Here is a 17,950-nt window from a genome sequence, read left to right on the forward strand (position 1 = left end):
TGCCTCCATTTCTCCTTCCAAAGTGCATAACCTCACACTTTTCCACATTGTATTCCATCTGCCAATTCTTTGCCCACTGCCCTAGCCTGTCCAAGTCTGCTTCCTCAATACTACCTGACCCTCTACAGATCTTTGTATCATCTGCAAACTTAGCAACAGTGCCTCCAGTTCCTTCCTCCAGATCATTAATGTATATTGTGAAAAGTTGTGGTCCCAGCACCAACCAGAGGTACACCACTAGTCACCAGCTGCCATTCTGTAAAGGACCCCTTTATCCCCACTCTCTGCCTTCTGCCAGTCAGCCATTCCTCTATCCATGCCAGGATCTTACCCTGAACACCGTGGGCTCTTAACCTATTTAACAGTCTCCTATGCGTCACCTTGTCAAAGGCCTTCTGGAAATCTAAATAAATTGCGTCCACTGGTTCTCCTTTGTCTAACTTCCTTGTCACTTCCTCAAAGAACTCCAACAGATTTGTCAGACATGACCTCCCCTTGACGAAGCCGTGCGACTCAGTCCTATTTTATCATCATGCACTTCCAAGTGCTCCGCGATCTCATCTTTAATAATGGACTCTAAAATCTTACCAATGACCTACGTCAGGCTAACCGGCCTATAATTTCCTGTCTTCTGCCTCCCTCCCTTCTTAAACAGGGGTGTTACAATAGCCACTTTCCAGTCCTCTGGGACCCTTCCAGTGATTCCTGAAAGATCACCACCAAAGCCTCCACAATCTCCTCAGCTATCTCTTTTAGAACCCTGGGTTTTAGTCCAGCCAGTCCTGGCGATTTATCCACCTTCAGACCTTTCAGTTTCCCCAGAACCTTCTCATTATTAATGGTCACTGCACTCACCTCTGCCCCCTGGTTCTCTGGCTTCCCACTAGTGTCTTCCACCGTGAAGACTGATGCAAAGTAACTATTCAGTTCGTCTGCCATTTCTTTGTTTCCATTTTTACTTCTCCAGCCACATTTTCCAGTGGTCCAATGTCTATTTTTGTCTCTCTTACCTTTATATATTTAAAGAAACTCTTCCTTTTATATTAGTAGCTAGCACTCATACTTAATCTTCTTCCCCCTTATTGCTTTTTTAGTTGTCCTCTGTTCGCTTTTAAAGGCTTCCCAACCCTCTGGCTTCCCACAAATTCTCGCCACTTTGTATGATTTTCCTTTAGCTTTTATGCGGTCCTTGACATACCTCTTCAGCAATGGACGGCTTTTCCTTCCCTTAGCATGTTTCTTCCTCCTTGGGATGAATTTCTGTTGTGCCTCCCGAATAACCCCCAAAAACTCCTGCCATTGCTCTTCTACTGTCTTCCCTGCTAGGCTCCTTGTCCAATCAACTCTGGCCAGCTCCTCCCTCATGTCTGTGCAGTTACCCTTATTGAATTGTAATACCGGTACATGTGATTGCAGCTTCTCCCTCTCAAACTGCAGGGTAAATTCTATCATATTGTGGTCCTGCTCCCCAAGGGTTCCTTCACCTTAAGATCTCTAATCAAGTCTGCCTCATTACACATCACTAAATCCGGAATTGCCTGTTCCCTAGTAGGCTGTCACGAGCTGCTCCAAAAAAAAAAAAAAAACATCTCTTAGACATTCCACAAATTTATTTTCTTGGGATCCACTACCAACCCGATTTTCCCAGTCCATCTGCATATTGAAGTCCCCCTTGATTATTGTAATATTGTCTTTTACATACCTTTTCTATCTCCTCATGTATTTTCTGCCCCCCCTCCGGACTACTGCTAGGGGGCCTGTGCGTAACTCCCATCAGGGTCGTTTTACCTTTGTGATTCCTCAACTCTACTCAGAGATTCTATGCCTTCTGATCCTATAATCGCTCCTTGCTATCGATTTTTCATTCCTTACTAACAATGCAACCCCGCCCCCCTTTGCCCACCTGCCTGTCCTTTCGATGGGACATGTATCCTTGGATATTTAGATCCCAGCCCTGATCCCCTTGCAGCCACGTCTCTTATGATGCCCACAACATCGAACCGGCCAATTTCAATGAGCGCAACAAGCTCATTTACCTTGTTCCTTGCGCGCATTTAGGTACAACACCCTCAACCCAGCATTGACCACCTCCCTTCTCGCATCACCTTTTTTGCTCTGCCTGAGAATGTATTTTATTTTGGTTCTCTATTTCCCCTTCAGTTTTTACACCTTCTAACCTCACATTTCGGTTCCCACACCCCCTGCCATAAGAGTTTAAATCCTCCAGAGTGAATTTAGCAAACCTCCCAGCCAGGATATCAGTGCCCCTTCAGTTTAGATGCAACCCATCCTTCTTGTACAGATACCACCTGCCCCGGAAGAGATCCCAATGGTCCAAAAATCTGAAATCCTCCCTCCTACACCACCAGTTTAGCCACGTGTTTAGCTGCACTATCCTCCTATTTCTAGCTCACTGGCACGTGGCACAGGGAGTAATCCTGAGATTACAACCCTAGAGGTCCTCATTTTTAGCGTACTGCCCAACTCCCTCTGCAGGACCTCATCACTCTTCCTGCCTATATCATTAGTAACTATGTGCACTACGGCCTCTGGCTGTTCACCTTCCCCCTTCAGGATGTCCTGTGTTTGTTCAGAGACATCCTTGACCCTGGTACCAGGGAGGCAACATACCATCCTAGAGTCTCTTTCACATCCACAGAAGCACCTATCTATTATAGAGTCCCCTATAACTATCGCTCTCCTGCACTTTGCCCTCCACTGCTGAGCAACAGAGCCAGTTGCGGTGCCACTGTTCTGACTGCTGTTGTTTTCCCTGAACAACATCCAAAACAGTATACCATTAGAGAGGGGGACAGCCACAAGAGATTCCTGCGCTGACTGCCTGCCCTTTCTAGCGGTCACCCATCTGTCTGTCTGCACTTTGGGTGTGACCACGTCTCTAACTCCTATCTGTGACTCAAGACCCTCATCTTAAATATTTCCTGGCGAATGATACCCGGGGATAAATTTTCCATCCCATTCAACACACAAATCATCCAAGACAGGATGGTAAATTTGATGGACCATTGAGAGATCTGTTGACTTTAGGTGGGAATTTCCAGTCTTAGGGCAAGCAAGAATCGAAAATACCACCGTGTCTTTTACACCATTTAGAAATCTAAAACTAAGCATAGTATTCCAACTGTGGGCTACAAACTCCTTGCTTTTGTATTCCATACCACATATACAAAACAAAATCCCAATTGCATTCTTGAAAACTATACATCAGAATACATGGAAATTACAACATATAAACAACAGACCATTTTGTCCAACTAGTCATCAATATTTATCTCCTATGTCTTATCTAGCTGTGCTGCCACCTTTAATGATCTGTGGATCTGTACAGCAGTGTTCTTTGCTTCTCTAACCCATTTTAAACTTTTACTATTTAGGAACATTTCCTTTGCCTAATCAGTGCCATGAAGGGGGAATGAAAGAGAAACACCATTATTTGGAAGACACCATTAATGGGATAACTGGACGTCATTTAAAAATAAGCAATGAAGCAGATATAAAGTTCAATCAGAGAATGAAAAGTTTAATGTGGTGCATACCTTTCATTCAGGCTCTTGCTTTTCTTCCAACCTGTTGAAACGTGACAGTATTAGCAAAATCATACATTAAATTGCCATCTCATTACAGTTGTATCCAATTCTAACTGTTGACAAACACAGCACACATTAAGGTTATCGACAAAAAAGAAAAGGGGTTTAACACTTTGCAATATGTCCACCAATACTTTACTGTCTTCGGTGCAACATTACCAAATGATTTAGCTGTAGTTGGTCTTTCCTCGAACTTGGATCACCAGATTATGCCAAATGTATATACATGAGTTTGCAAGTTTAGCTTATTATCCATCAGATGTTATAGATTATGTGAAGGGCATTTACAGAGGAGCAAATTTTCAGGTATTGATTAACAAAGATTTTTCTACCCAATCTGTGAAATATCTTATTTTCCTTTTATTTGAAAGTGCTTGCAAATCAGGAATGGACACCATCTTCAGACTAGTTTTTCTTTTAAAAACAGAGAGATAACTGCACATGTATGCATCAGACTGTTCAACGTGAAGTCCGATCTGAAAATGTAAATTGTTGGCTGTCTTAGAGAGCAGAAAACAATGTTGTAGCAAGTAATCATTTGGATGGATCTTGCAGATGGTATTCTGCCAAGTAGGTAGAGAAAGCAATAGGTATTGGCCAGAATACATTCTCAGCATCCAAAGTCGTAATCATCTCCAACTTCTACCCAGTGTCTCAACTTCTAATTCCTATCTTTTTATAAAACTCAACTGGGAACCCATCTGGGCCCAGGCCTTCACCACCTGCATTGCCCCCATGCCATTTATCACCACCTGCAGCCCAATCAGGGCCTCCAGGCCCTGAACCCACCCCTCTTCCACTCTGGAAAACTCCAACCCATCCAGGAAGCGCCTCATTCTCTCTCCCCTCCTCCGAGGTTTTGAATCAGCCTCTGAAAAAAGGCCTCAACATAGCCCATTCACCCCCTCCAGACCCAACACGACTTTACCCCCCTCGTGCCTCACTCTACCCTCTCTTCCCACTGCCTGCTTTCTCAACTGATGGGCCAGCATCCTACTAGGGTTGCACGGTGGCACAGTGGTTAGCACTTGCTTCAGAGCCAGGGACCCAGGTCAAATCCCAGCTTGGGTCACTGTCTGTGCAGTTTGCACATTCTTCCAGTGTCTGCGTGGGCTTCCTCCCAGAAGCCCAGAAAGACGTGCTGGTTAGGTGAATTCTCCCGCAGTGTGCCCGAACAGGCACCGAAGTGTGGCGGCTAGGGGGTTTCCTCAGTAACTTCATTGCAGTGTTAATGTAAGCCCACTTGTGACACTAAAAAAGATTACTCGCCTTCGTCCCATACTCTTAAACTGCCCCCCTGGCCCTCCGCAACTGCCCCACCACCTTCCCAGTGATACTACCCCAAACTCCATCTGGAGCCTCTGTCTCTCCTTCAACAATCCTTCCTCGGGTGCCACCAAGTACCTCCTATCCACCCTCAAAAATCTCATCAACCAGCCTTGCCACTCCTCCTGTTCCACCCTCTCCATATGCGCCCAAATCTAAATGAACTCCCTCTAATTACAGTCTTGAGTGCCTCCCAAAACGTGGTGGCTGTGACCTCCCCGTATCATTCACCTCCACATAGGCCCGTATGGCAGTCCACACCTGCTCACACCCCCTCATCAGTCAACAGCCCCACATCCAACCTCCACTGAAGGCGTTGGGCTCCCCCTGATCCACCTGCAAATCAACCCAATGCACCGAATACCAGAGTCATCCACTCCCGCCAGCAGCACTTTGTGCCCTCCCCTGCCGATCAGCCATACTCCTTCTTGGTCCAGCCCCCTCCACACATCGCTCCAGACCTGCCCACTGCCATCTTTCCCCTCCCAACTGAGCCATACCAACCGCACCCATGTCAGCAACCTCCCCCTCCAAAGAACAAACCACGTCAACCCCTCTCCACACCTTCCTTCTGACTCCCCCCACTTCACTTCTGTTAACTAGTCCGCCAAGCTAACATGGTGGCCCCTGCCAAGGCCTCTAACCTCCCCATCCCCCTCCAGTTCACCCCTCTCCCCCAACAAACAAAGAACAACAAAAAGCACACTCACCAATCACCACTCCCCTGTCGACACCCACCCAGAACCATCCATCCCAAACATTCGATCATAAACACAAAGCTCCTCTCCAAAGTTCAGTGTCCTCACACACCAACCAGTTCATGGTCTCAAGTCCATCGCCACCTCTAGGGAGTCAAAATAAAACTCCCGATTCTGATGAGTCACCTACAAGCGGGCAGGGTACAACACACCAAACTTCAATCTCTTCTTGAAGAAGGCAGCCTTTACCCTGTTGAACCAGGCTCACCTCTTCGCCAACTCCGTACCCAGGTCTTGGTGGCCCTGTAGCTCACTCCCTTCCCAGGTACACTTCCTGGCAGAGCCGCTAACCTTTTCCAACATAAATCAGTATTCCAGATACCAAAGATCAGTATTTTGGCAGTAAAGTCAGTATTTTCATTTCAAAGGAAAATTGCCCACCAATCTGCAGTACAGCCTTTAGTGCACAAATCAGTGGCAAATCACTTGGCCATGCGTGCGATGAAGCAAAATCTTTGATTCTAAATATTTCAAATCTGCTCCCTTGCACCCTGCCTATGATAACAAGATTAAACAACCTGTTGTAGTACACAGGGCGTCTTTAACATCATTGGTCAATCAACTCTTCTAAAATACGAATGGAAAGTGTAAATCTCACGTTTTTACATGTACAGCGTCATCAGTGCGTGTTGTCAAATTAAGTTTCAAACATTCAGTAAACCTAAGAATGAAAAATATGATCAAAACATTCATCTTTTTACATGTAGTTGAAAAGAGGAATACCATTAAAGATACTTGATAGTAACCGAGATCAAGCATATTTGCTCATCAGTGATGGGATATCGATTGCGGAATTTGCACCCCCCCCGGTGTTTGCGTGGGTCTCGCCCCCACAACCCAAAAATGTGCATCTGGAAACGGGAGCACACGCTCAGAGAATCCCTCACCCTCCCCATCCAGCTCATGCGCATGTTCCCTGCCCATCTACGTGCCCCACACCCTGTTCTCCAGGGCAACCGATCAGCCTCGCTTACATGCACAAAAAAGATCATTCAGGATTAGATAGGAGACATGCTAATCGCTTATTAATTTCGATGATAGTTGTAAATAATGTGGCGCTATCCACCCCCCTCCCCACTGGGTTACTGTAAATTTTTGATTCTGTGTTTCAATATGGCAAATCATATTCCTGTATCTCAAATAGATTTTCCGTACGAAATACTGAAAATCAGTACGAGTTGGTAGCTCTGACCTGGTCTGCCTCGCCCATTTCAAAACCTTTTCCTTGTCCAAGAAATAGTGCAACCGCACCACCATCGCCCTCGGCGCTCTCCTCCTCAACGCCATGTACCCAATTACCTTGAGAGGCCGATCAAAGGCCCCCACCCCACCAACTGCTCCAGCATCATTGCCACATACTGGGCGGCCTCCTCTCCCTTGATGCCCTTGGGCATCCCGAGTATCCTCAAATTCTGATGCCAGGAGCAATTCTCCAGGTCCTTCAACTTCTCTCAGCGTCTTCTGGCTGTCTACCAAATCCCCAACTCAGGAGCGGATGGCCTCGCTAGCGTCCTGTGCTCCCCCACCGCATCTTCCACCTTCTGTATCGCCAGGCCCCAAGCCTCTGGCCCCACTTTCTAAAATCGCTGCTCTGACCGGCTCCCCCTTCTTAGCCAGGTCTTCCGAGACCTCCTTTTGCTGCTGAACTTATGGTTTAAAACTCCACCAGCTGCACCATCAACCACTGGGCAGGCAATGCTGCCCCATTGCCCTCCGCCATCTTAACTTGTGGTGCACAATGAAAACAGTCCTGCTCCAGCTGCTCTCTTTCTCGTGGCGCCCCTCGCCCTCTGATCCATATACCCGATCTCACCAGAGGAGCATTACTGTCCCTGGGCACACGCACACCTTTTGTACTAAAGAGTACCAATACATGTGAGGAAGGACCAACAAAATCCACCTTGATCATGAACCACCAAATGTGCGACAACTCACTCCATGGCCACCACCGGAAGTTAAAATTGTAACATTCCTCCTGGTGCCTCTTGAACAAGAACAAAACAGCATAGGAACAGGCCCTTTGGCCCTCCAATCCTGTGCCGGCCATGACCACCCTTGGCAAAAACCCCAAGCACTTCCTAGTGCCGTATCCCTCTATACCCATCCTATCCATGTATTTGTCGAAATGCCTTTCGAATCTGAATCAGTCTAAATGAGAACCTGAATCAATCTGAATGTGAATACAAAGAACAAAAGGAGCAAAGAACAATACAGCCCTCCAAGCCTGTACTGGTTATGATACCAACCTTTGCCAAAACTCTCAGCGCTTCCTTGTGCCGTATCCCTCGATACCCATCCTATCCATGTGTTTGTCACGATGCCTTTTTAACACCGTTAATGTATCTGCTTCCACAACCTCCCCTGGCAATGCATTCCAGGCACTCACCACCCTCTGCATAAAAAATCTGCCTCGCACATCTCCTCTAAACTTTGCCCCAAGGTCCTTAAACCTCTGTACCCTGGTGACTGACCACTTCAGCCTGGGAAAGAGTGCCTGCCCATCCACTCTATCCATGCCCCTCATAATCTTGTAGACCACTATCAGGTCATCCATCAACCTCAAGTCATTCTAATGAAAACAGTCCGAGTCTATTCAGCCTCTCCGCATTGCTAACACCCTACAGACCAGGCAACATCCCGGTAAACCTCCTCTGCACCCTCTCCAAAGCCTCCACATCCTTCTGGCAATGTGGCGACCAGAATTGAACACTATATTCCAAGTGCGACCTAACTAATGTTCTATAAAGCTGCACCACGACTTGCCAATTTTTAAACTCAATGCCCCGACCAATGAAGGCAAGCATGACGTATGCCTTCTTGATTAACTTCTCCACCTGCGTTGCCACTTTGTGACCCATGTACCTGTACGCCCAGATCCCTCGACTTATCAAAGGGTTCTGCCATTTACTGTATATTTCCCATCTGTATTAGATTTTCCAAAATGCATTACCTCATATTTGTCCGGATTAAACTCCATCTGCCATCTTTCCTCTGAAGTCCCAAATCGATCGCTGTATCCTCCGACGGTCCTCATCGCTATCCGCAATTCCACCAACGTTTGTGTTATCTGCAAACTTACTAATCAAACCAGTTCCAGTGTGCATCAAAACAGGTCTCCCTCAACTCCAGCCACACCAACAGGGCCACAAGCCCATGATCTTCTGGTGCACGCCCCTTACCATAAGACAAAGAGAAAAAGTTGCTTGTTCAAACCTCACTCAGCTAAGGAGCGCCCCAAACACAAAGGGGGAAAACACGAAACCAGCCAGAATACAGGACGTGGCCCAGTTCCACACACTCCTGCACCGAGAAGTCGGTACCCACAGGATACCTAGCGGATGCCAAGACCCAATCATTAACTGACACACAAACCCCCCCCACCACAGTCACCATGGAAGACCACACTATGAGGGTGGCACTCAGGACGCCACCATACAAGGCCACTTGGAGGAGCGCACCTATCTCAAACCAAAGAAAGGCTCCAACAACACATATCCGCAACATACAGACACTCACTCCAATAAAAATGAGCAAGGCTTAACCAACCACACATTTCCCCGTACTCCAACAACTCCACAGGAGTCGCTAACTACTACAAGGAATCCAGTCCTCTCGAGGATAAATGGTCTATCCAGGTTTCATAGGAGATGAACATGGATTCTCAAGACTCAAAGTAACAAAAATACAAACTAAAAATCCGATACAGATGGCGCTGCTGACTGGGGGCTTTCCACAATCCAAGTGAGGACTTACGTAAACGGACACCCCAGCACCTTGCCATGGCTCAATTCAACTTCTCTATATAAACAAGGACAGAGGTGTCGAAAATGCAAGGATTTTACAACACATTTTTAAAAAAAATTTAAATCACAAGGGAATAAAGTCCAGGATTATCGATGAACCTGCAGGATAATAACACCATCCATGGAACTTGGAAAGGCCAAAGCCATGACAGGATCAGCAAGCAACCCTCAGGATCCCTCCAAATTGCCGTTGAATGAAGTGCGTTAACCTCCGCTACGCCATTGCGTCGACATCCAGGTAGCAAGGAACCTAGGCCCTGACAGGAGAGGACGGAACGACACGACGCGACCACGTGACGCGACGCAACACAGCCAGCCACCTTCCACCCCCGGGCAGAGGACAGGACGACACAACACGGCCAGCACCTTCCACCCCCGAGCAGAGGACGGGTCTCCAACTGCGTACACAATGTGATCCATCAAACTGTAAATGCCCAACCTTCAAAATCGGGATTGTGAAAGCATGGCAGCCAATTCTCAGAAGTCCATCAGGAACTCGCAACCCCACTCCTCACAAGAGGCTGGGTGCATAAACATTCCATCTGGCCCACTCAGTCAGTCAGGATAAACAACATACCATGCAACGGACTGAAGGCGACCCCTCAACCAGGAAATTGCTCAATCAAGTAACTGGATTCTCTTCTCCATTTCCACAATTCTCTCATGGAGATTTCACATTTCATCAAAGTGAGCACCAAAACCCTGCACCACAGAGCCATGATCATCAGTCACAACATCATCTTGATGCTGACAGCACCACCGAGGCATAGGCCCGCTCACCAACAAAACCGCCACTGCAAGTTGGGCCCCAACCCAGCCACCTCAATCGAGGATGTTTTGATTGAACTCGGCATACAAAACATACATCAAGTTATTATGGGATGTGCAGTAGGATAAAATAAAGAATTAAAAGAGAAGTAGAGCCAGAGCTCATGAAATCACAGCCACTCCCTCACTCATCATATGACACCTTGAATTTCAGTTTAAATAAATGCATTTGGTTACATAGTTTGGGGGACTTTAAATAATGCAAATATTTGAGGTCATCACTAAACACAAAGTATTTGAACTTTAGATGGCACTTCATTACAAGATGTAATAATTATATTTAGTTTTATAAAACAATAGTGAACCGATTAGAAGGAATAATGAGCAATAGGTCGAGGAGACCATCAAGCTGCCACAACCAGATGCCTTTTATAAGCATGTTACAACAGAACTATAAAACAAAAATAACTGAACCGCTATGCTGATCACAGAAATCAGAGATTAAATGATATTATCCAACAAGCCAATTATTAGACCATCCAGCACATACGCACACATTAACAAAGTGAGCGTCAGTCTTATAGAGAGGAATTAATAGTGGAAAATAAGGAGATGGCGGATGAATTGCAAAATACCAATTCATCAGTCTTCACTATACAGGATACAAGTAAAATCACAGTATCTTTCAGACAGAGAGATAGATAGGTTCTTGAATACACGATAGGTTCTTGGGCAAGCATGGTAGCATAGTGGTTAGCACAGTTGCTTCACAGCTTCAGGGTCCCAGATTCGATACCTGGTTGACTCACGTCTGTGCGGAGTCTGCAGTGTCTCCGTGGGTTCCCCTGGATGCTCCGGTTTCCTCCCACAGTCCAAAGATGTGCGGATTAGGTGGATTGGCCATGCTAAATTGCCCTTAGGTGTCCAAAAAATGTTGAGCGGGAGTTACGGGAATAGGGTAGATACGTGGGCTTCAGTAGGGTGCTCTTTGTAACGGTGCAGACTCGATGGGCTGAATAGCCTCCTTCTGCACTGTAAATTCTATGATTAATAAGGGGATCAGGGGTTATGGGGATGAGAAAAGTATCAGCCATGATTGAATGGCGGGAGCAGACGCGATAGGCCAAGTGGCCTAATTCTGCTCCCATGTCTTATGGTCTAACATCCCAGAAATAGCTGCAAATCAGTAATTGGGAGGGAGGAACTTGAAAAAATTAGAATGCCCAGTAGTACTTAGCAAACTGTTGGAACCACGAGTTGACAAGTCACCAGGCTCTGGTGGATTTCATTCCAGATTTGGGTACGGTTCCATTAGATTGGACAATAGCTCATGTCTATTCAAATCTTTATTCAAAAAGGGAGAGAGACAGAAAGCAGGAAACTATAAGCCAGTTAGCTTAACATCGGTCATAAGGAAAATGTTAGAAGCTATTATTAAAGAGTTATGTTAATCAGGCAGAGTCAACATGGTTTTGGTGAAAGAGATATCATGTTTAATCAATTTATTGGAGTTCTTTGAAGGAGTTACATGTGCTGTGGATAAAAGAGAACCAGTGGCTGTATTTATACTTAGATTTTAAGAAGGCACTTGATAAGGTGCCACATGAAAGCTTATTGCAGAAAATAAAAGTTCAACCGATACAAGATTGGCTAGCTAACAGGAAACAAACAGCAAGCATAAATGGGACTTTGTCAACATTGAAAGGGCTTTGGTGGACTTCCGGTGGTGGCGATGTGCTGAGCGGATGCAGATCAGGTGGCTCTCCTCCCAAATGGATGCAAAATAGCGAGGATTTTTGGTTCAAAAAGCCACCCAAAATTCCTCTATACCCAGAAGGTATCAGCAGCGAAGAAGGTATCAGCAGGAAGATGCCGGCAAACGGTGGTTCAAAGGGTCGGCGAGAAGGCCGAAGCAGCGGTAAGGGGCAGGAGCAACGAGCGAACGGACCAGGCAGAGGCCCCGGTGACCTGGAATGCAAGGGTACTTAATGGCCCGGTGAAAAGATCCAGAGTCTTCGCCCACCTGAGAAGCCTGAAGGCTACCTACAGGAGACACACCTGAGGGAGAAGGACAGAATACTGGTAAGGAAGGACTGGGTGTTACAGGACGAGGACTAGGGGAGTAGCCATATTGATTAGCAAGATGACGAGATTTACAGAGACTGGGACGGTTACAGACCCAGGGGACGGTACGTCATGGTCAGCGTGTCCTGGAAGGGGCACCAGTGGTACTGGTGAAAGTATATGCTCCCAACTGGGATGACACAAACTTATTTTTAAAAAAACGATCATGGTGGAAATCCCCAACATCAACACGCACCGACTGATTTCTTTTTTTTTGGGGGGGGGGGGGGGGGGGGGGGGGGGGGGGGGGGGGGGGAGGGGGGAGAGAAGAGCAACTGCATACAGGACCCAGAACGGGTAAAAAAGATAGACATGGCTAAGGAACTGGGAGCATTTATGGAGCAGATGGGGGCGGTGGACCCATGGAGGTTCCTGCACCCAGGCAAAAAAGGAGTTCTGGTTCTTTTCACAAGTGCACAAGGTATATACCCATATCGACTTCTTTGCAGTGGGAAAAATCGGTGCTTCCAGGAATTACTCCACAATAGTCATCTCCAACCACGCTCCACACTATGTGGATGTGAGGTTGGAGGCGGGCAGTGCCCAGTGCCCCACATGGAAGCTGGACACTGACCCACAAGGCCTTTTGCCAGAAAACATTACAGGCCATAGGCGACTACATGTGTAACAACCGGAATGGGGAGGTCTCACCCTCTTACGTTCTGGGAGGCACTGAAGGCTGTGATCAGAGGGGAAATTACAGCCTAAAAGGTGCGCAGAGATGGGGAAGAGAGGGAGGCCAGGCAACAGCTGATTGACCCATCCTGGGGTTTGCCAGAAAGTATTCCGAGGCCCTGACCGTGGAGCTGCTGGCGGAGGAAAAAGCTGCAAATGGACTTTAACCTGCTATCCACTAGGAAAGCAGTGCACCAACTCTGCCAGATATGGGGGAACCTTTTACAAACACTGAACAAAAAGCTGACTAGGCAGCTGAAAATAGCACAGATACAGGACAGCAGAGACAGACTGGTAATGGAATCAAAAGAGGTCAATCGAGCATTTGAGCTCTTCTACCGAGGGTTGTACATCTCCCGAGCCTCCCAACAGGAACGCGGGGATGAAACAGTTCCTAGACGGCAAGGAGTACTTTGCCTCCTACGCTAGCGCAGGCAACAATTTCATTGATACCCAAAAAAGACAAAGACGTGGCGGAATGTGGATGCTAAAATACTCGTTTAGAGGTCCTGCCTAAAAAGGCTGGCGATCTATGTACCAGAGTTGGTCGCTGAAGACCAAACGGGCTTTGTCAAGGGTAGACAACTCACTGCGAACTTCAGGCGGCTGTTGAACGTAATAATGACACCCCCCCGGATGCAGAAAAGGCCTTCGACAAGAGTCAAATGGAAGTACCTGTGAGGTGCTGGAACGGTTTGGGCTAGGAGCAGGATTTACCACCTGGGTGAGACACCTGTACACCGCTCTCAAGGCGAGCGTTCAAACTAGCACCACCAGTTCTGAATATCCAGCTACAAAGAGGAAGCCTTACAGGGAGCGAAAAACTGGAAGGGCACCAAAAGAGAAGGCAGAGAGCAGAGTTTCACTCCAAACAGATGGCCTGCTCCTGTACGTCTCAAAGCCACAGGAAGGACTGAAGACAATTATGCAGATCCTAAAAGCGTTTGGAACTTTCGCAGATTACAAACTCAACCTGGGCACTCTCAGTGAATCCAAACAGGGGAGGGACTACCATTCAAAATAGCCTAAACCAGATTCCGATACCTGGGGATCCAAATAGCCAGAGACTGGATACAGATCCACAAGTAGAACCTGACCAGCCTGGCGGAGGAAATCAAATAGGACCTAGAGGTGGAATGCACTCCCACTCTCCCTGGCGGGGCCGGGGGGGGGGGGGGAAAGAGTGCAGACGATCAAAATGAACGTACTGCCGAGGTTCCTCTTCCTGTTTAGGTCCATACCGATCTTCATCCCCAAGGCCTTCTTCCAAAATGTAGATAGGTTAATTATGCCGTTTGTGTGTGTGGGGCGGGGGGGCAAGAATCCAAGAGTCCCTAAATCAACACTGCAAAGGAGAAAAATTAAGGAAGGCCTGGCACTCCAAACTTGCTATATTAACACTGGGCATCAACAGTGGAAAGAGTGAGGGGATGGGTGCACCAATCCAACTCGGAGTGGGTGCAGATGGAGGGGGTCTCCTGCAAGGGAACGACCCTCCGGGCCCTAGCCACTACAACACTCCCATCCCACTCGATGAAATACACATCAAGCCGAATGGTAGCAGCCACACTGAAAACGTGGGACCAACAAAGACAGCACTTCGAGCTGACTAAGATGCTCCCCATGGCCCCCATCTGCGGGAACCACAGCTTCCCACCAGCCATGCTAGACGCAACTTTTTAAAAATGGAGACAGGACAGGGGAACACAGACAGTTAGGGACTTATACACAAGACACAGACTAGGGACTTATACACAGGACACAGACTAGTGACGCTGAACAAACTGACGGAAGAATGGGAAATACCGACAAGACAGGAAATGAGATACTTACAAATAAAACACTTCCTCCGCAAAGAGACAGTAGGATACTGTCATGTGAGAGTACCTTTAAGAATTGGATTTTTTTATAGAATAACGGTAGTGAGGGCACCTTTAAGAAATGGGTGTTTATTACTGCAGTGATGTCAGACTGTGGGTGGAGCTGGGCTGTCTGTCAGCTTTTAGTTTCACTTTGCGCCTGTGTTTTTTGGTTTCGTTTCAGTGTTGGAGCTGAAGCCAGACAAAGCAGGTGTCCTGTGGTTCTCTCTGCCATGAAAAGACTATCTATTGATCATTTGGTGAATTCCGAATTCCAAATGTCCTCAGTAGTGAATTTAAACCTGATGTGCTTCTGTTAAAAGGCGTTTCTTTTGTCTTCTGGATGTTGTTTGGGAATTTAATAAGGATTACTTAGTGTTGCGTTCTTTGGGGGTTGTATCTGAATTAATGGTTGCCAAGATGTTCACTGTACGTTTTAAAAAGGTTAACTTGAGTTCATAGAATAAACATTGTTTTGATTCAAAAAAATACTTTTCAATTTCAAAGAACAAAGAACAAAGAACAAAGAAATGTACAGCACAGGAACAGGCCCTTCGGCCCTCCAAGCCCGTGCCGACCATACTGCCCGACTAAACTACAATCTTCTACACTTCCTGGGTCCGTATCCTTCTATTCCCATCCTATTCATATATTTGTCAAGATGCCCCTTAAATGTCCCTATCGTCCCTGCCTCCACTACCTCCTCCGGTAGTGAGTTCCAGGCACCCACTACCCTCTGCGTAAAAAACTTGCCTCGTACATCTACTCTAAACTTTGCCCCTCTCACCTTAAACCTATGCCCCCTAGTAATTGACCCCTCTACCCTGGGGAAAAGCCTCTGACTATCCACTCTGTCTATGCCCCTCATAATTTTGTATACCTCTATCAGGTCGCCCCTCAACCTCCTTCGTTCCAGTGAGAACAAACCGAGTTTATTCAATCGCTCCTCATAGCTTATGCCCTCCATACCAGGCAACATTCTGGTAAATCTCTTCTGCACCCTCTCTAAAGCCTCCACATCCTTCTGGTAGTGTGGCGACCAGAATTGAACACTATAAAGTGTTCAATCAGAATTGAACACTATATTTCTGCTGTACTACACCTGTAGAGTGGGCCGTGTGCTCCTCATACCACAATCTATTAAAAGTTGTGGGTCAGGTGAACTCCATGATACACTTGGGGTGCTCTAAACCCTGGCCCATAACAAATTGGGGGCTCGAGGGGATAACAAAGTCTATCTATTGGATTGGCTTAGTGAACTTAAAGACAGTGAGGGGTGAGCATATTGTGGTTGCTTTTCATGTGTGGTATTTCAGTTTAAGTGGGGAGTGTTTTGTGGAAAATGGCTCTTTCAGAGGCTCCGAAGTACGTGGAGTGAAGACGGTCACACGCAGTACCTTACGGACAGAGACTAAAAGCAGACTGTTAGATTTGGCAAAAACATTGCAGTTAACATTACCTGAAAAAATGCGAAAAAACGAGGTAATTATGGCGGTGGCTAAGCATTTAAAGTTGCCCGAGATACAGTTTGACTCATTGGAAATGGCAAAAATTCAGTTACAACTTAAACAAATGGAACATGAGAAAGAATTAAAGCAGGTTTAAACTGAGTGCTGAATTTGGGTACATTTGAGTGGTATTGTGAGAGTTTGGTGACTGAGGGATAATAAGGGTTCATTTTTATCTAAAGTCTAGTCTTTCTTTTATTTAGTTAATTAACTTAAAAGTTGCTGTTTGGTTTAAGAAGAAGGTGAATTTTCAATCAGCTTTAAATGAAGGTTCTACTTGTAGCTACTTGCAGCTGGAGCTTGTTGATTAGTTAATTGGATTAGGCCAGTTTTCAGAGGCTAGATTCACAGTATAAAAGGTGAGCCAGCTACAGTGCAGACTTTGTTTGCACTGAGTGCTGAATTTGGGTGCATTTGAGTGCTATAGTGAGAGTTTGGTGACTGAGGGAGTTAGGTGAGGAGGGAGCAAGGTGCTCCTTTCATTTCCAGGGGAGCAATATAGACCAATTCTATAATTTACAGTGCAGGAGGCCATTCGGCCCATCGAGTCTGCACCGGCTCTTGGAAAGAGCACCCTACCCAAGGTCCACACCTCCACCCTATCCCCATAACCCAGCAACCCTACCCGACACTAAGGGCAATTTAGCATGGCCAATCCACCTAACCTGCACATCTGTGGACTGTGGGAGGAAACCGGAGCACCCGGAGGAAACCCACGCACACACGGGGAGGATGTGCAGACTCCGCACAGACAGTGACTCCTTTCATTTCCTCAAAGAGCGTGAATGGAGCCGGGAGTTTTCAGAGTGCAGCTGACTGGGAGCAGAGTCAGAGGGCGGAGTTCCAGTTGGTCCACAGGGCAGCTATATTCTGTAAGGTAAGAGGGGATGGAGGCTAGGGCAGATGCATACTCCTCCTGTAGGATGTGGGTGGTGAGGGATACCACCAGTGTCCCTGCTGACCATACCTGCAGGAAGTGCACCCAACCCCAGCTCCTCAGAGACCGTGTTAGGGAACTGGAGCTGGATGACCTTCGGATCATCCGGGAGGCAGAGGGGGGTAATAGACAAGAGTTACAGGGAGGTAACCCCACCTAAGGTACAGGACAAGAGTAGCTGGGTTACAGTCAGGGGAAAGAAAACGAACGGGCAGACAGTGCAGGGATCCCTCGTGGCCGTTCCCCTTCAAAACAAGTACACCGTTTTGGATGCTGTTTGGGGGGGGGGGGGGGGGAATGATCTACCGAGGGAAGGGTCTCTCGCACTGAGTCTGGCTCTGGGGCTCAGAAGGGAAGGGGGAGAATAGAAAGGCAATAGTGATAGGAGATTCAATTGTTAGGGGAATACAGTAAGAAGTCTTACAACACCAGGTTAAAGTTCACCCGAGGAAGGAGCAGTGCTCCGAAAGCTAATGATCTGAAACAAACCTGTTGGACTTTAACCTGGTGTTATAAGAACTCTTACTGTGCTCACCCCAGTCCAACGCCGGCATCTCCACATCATGGTTAGGGGAATAGATAGG

At 47.0% G+C, this 17,950-nt stretch overlaps 1 protein-coding gene across 1 annotated transcript in view; it reads right to left on the reverse strand.

Annotated features, from left to right (window-relative positions):
- Positions 1–3,515: 3,515 nt before the first annotated feature.
- Positions 3,516–17,950, reverse strand: part of LOC140425794 (reticulophagy regulator 1-like) — a 63,447-nt gene continuing 49,012 nt past the window's right edge. The window contains exon 3 of the mRNA XM_072510210.1: positions 3,516–3,588. Coding sequence (XP_072366311.1) covers positions 3,542–3,588 — 47 coding nt within the window. The 3' untranslated portion in view covers positions 3,516–3,541. The remainder of the gene's footprint in view (positions 3,589–17,950) is intronic.

Source organism: Scyliorhinus torazame, chromosome 6 (assembly GCF_047496885.1).
Source record: "Scyliorhinus torazame isolate Kashiwa2021f chromosome 6, sScyTor2.1, whole genome shotgun sequence".
In the NCBI taxonomy this organism is placed as follows: domain Eukaryota; kingdom Metazoa; phylum Chordata; class Chondrichthyes; order Carcharhiniformes; family Scyliorhinidae; genus Scyliorhinus; species Scyliorhinus torazame.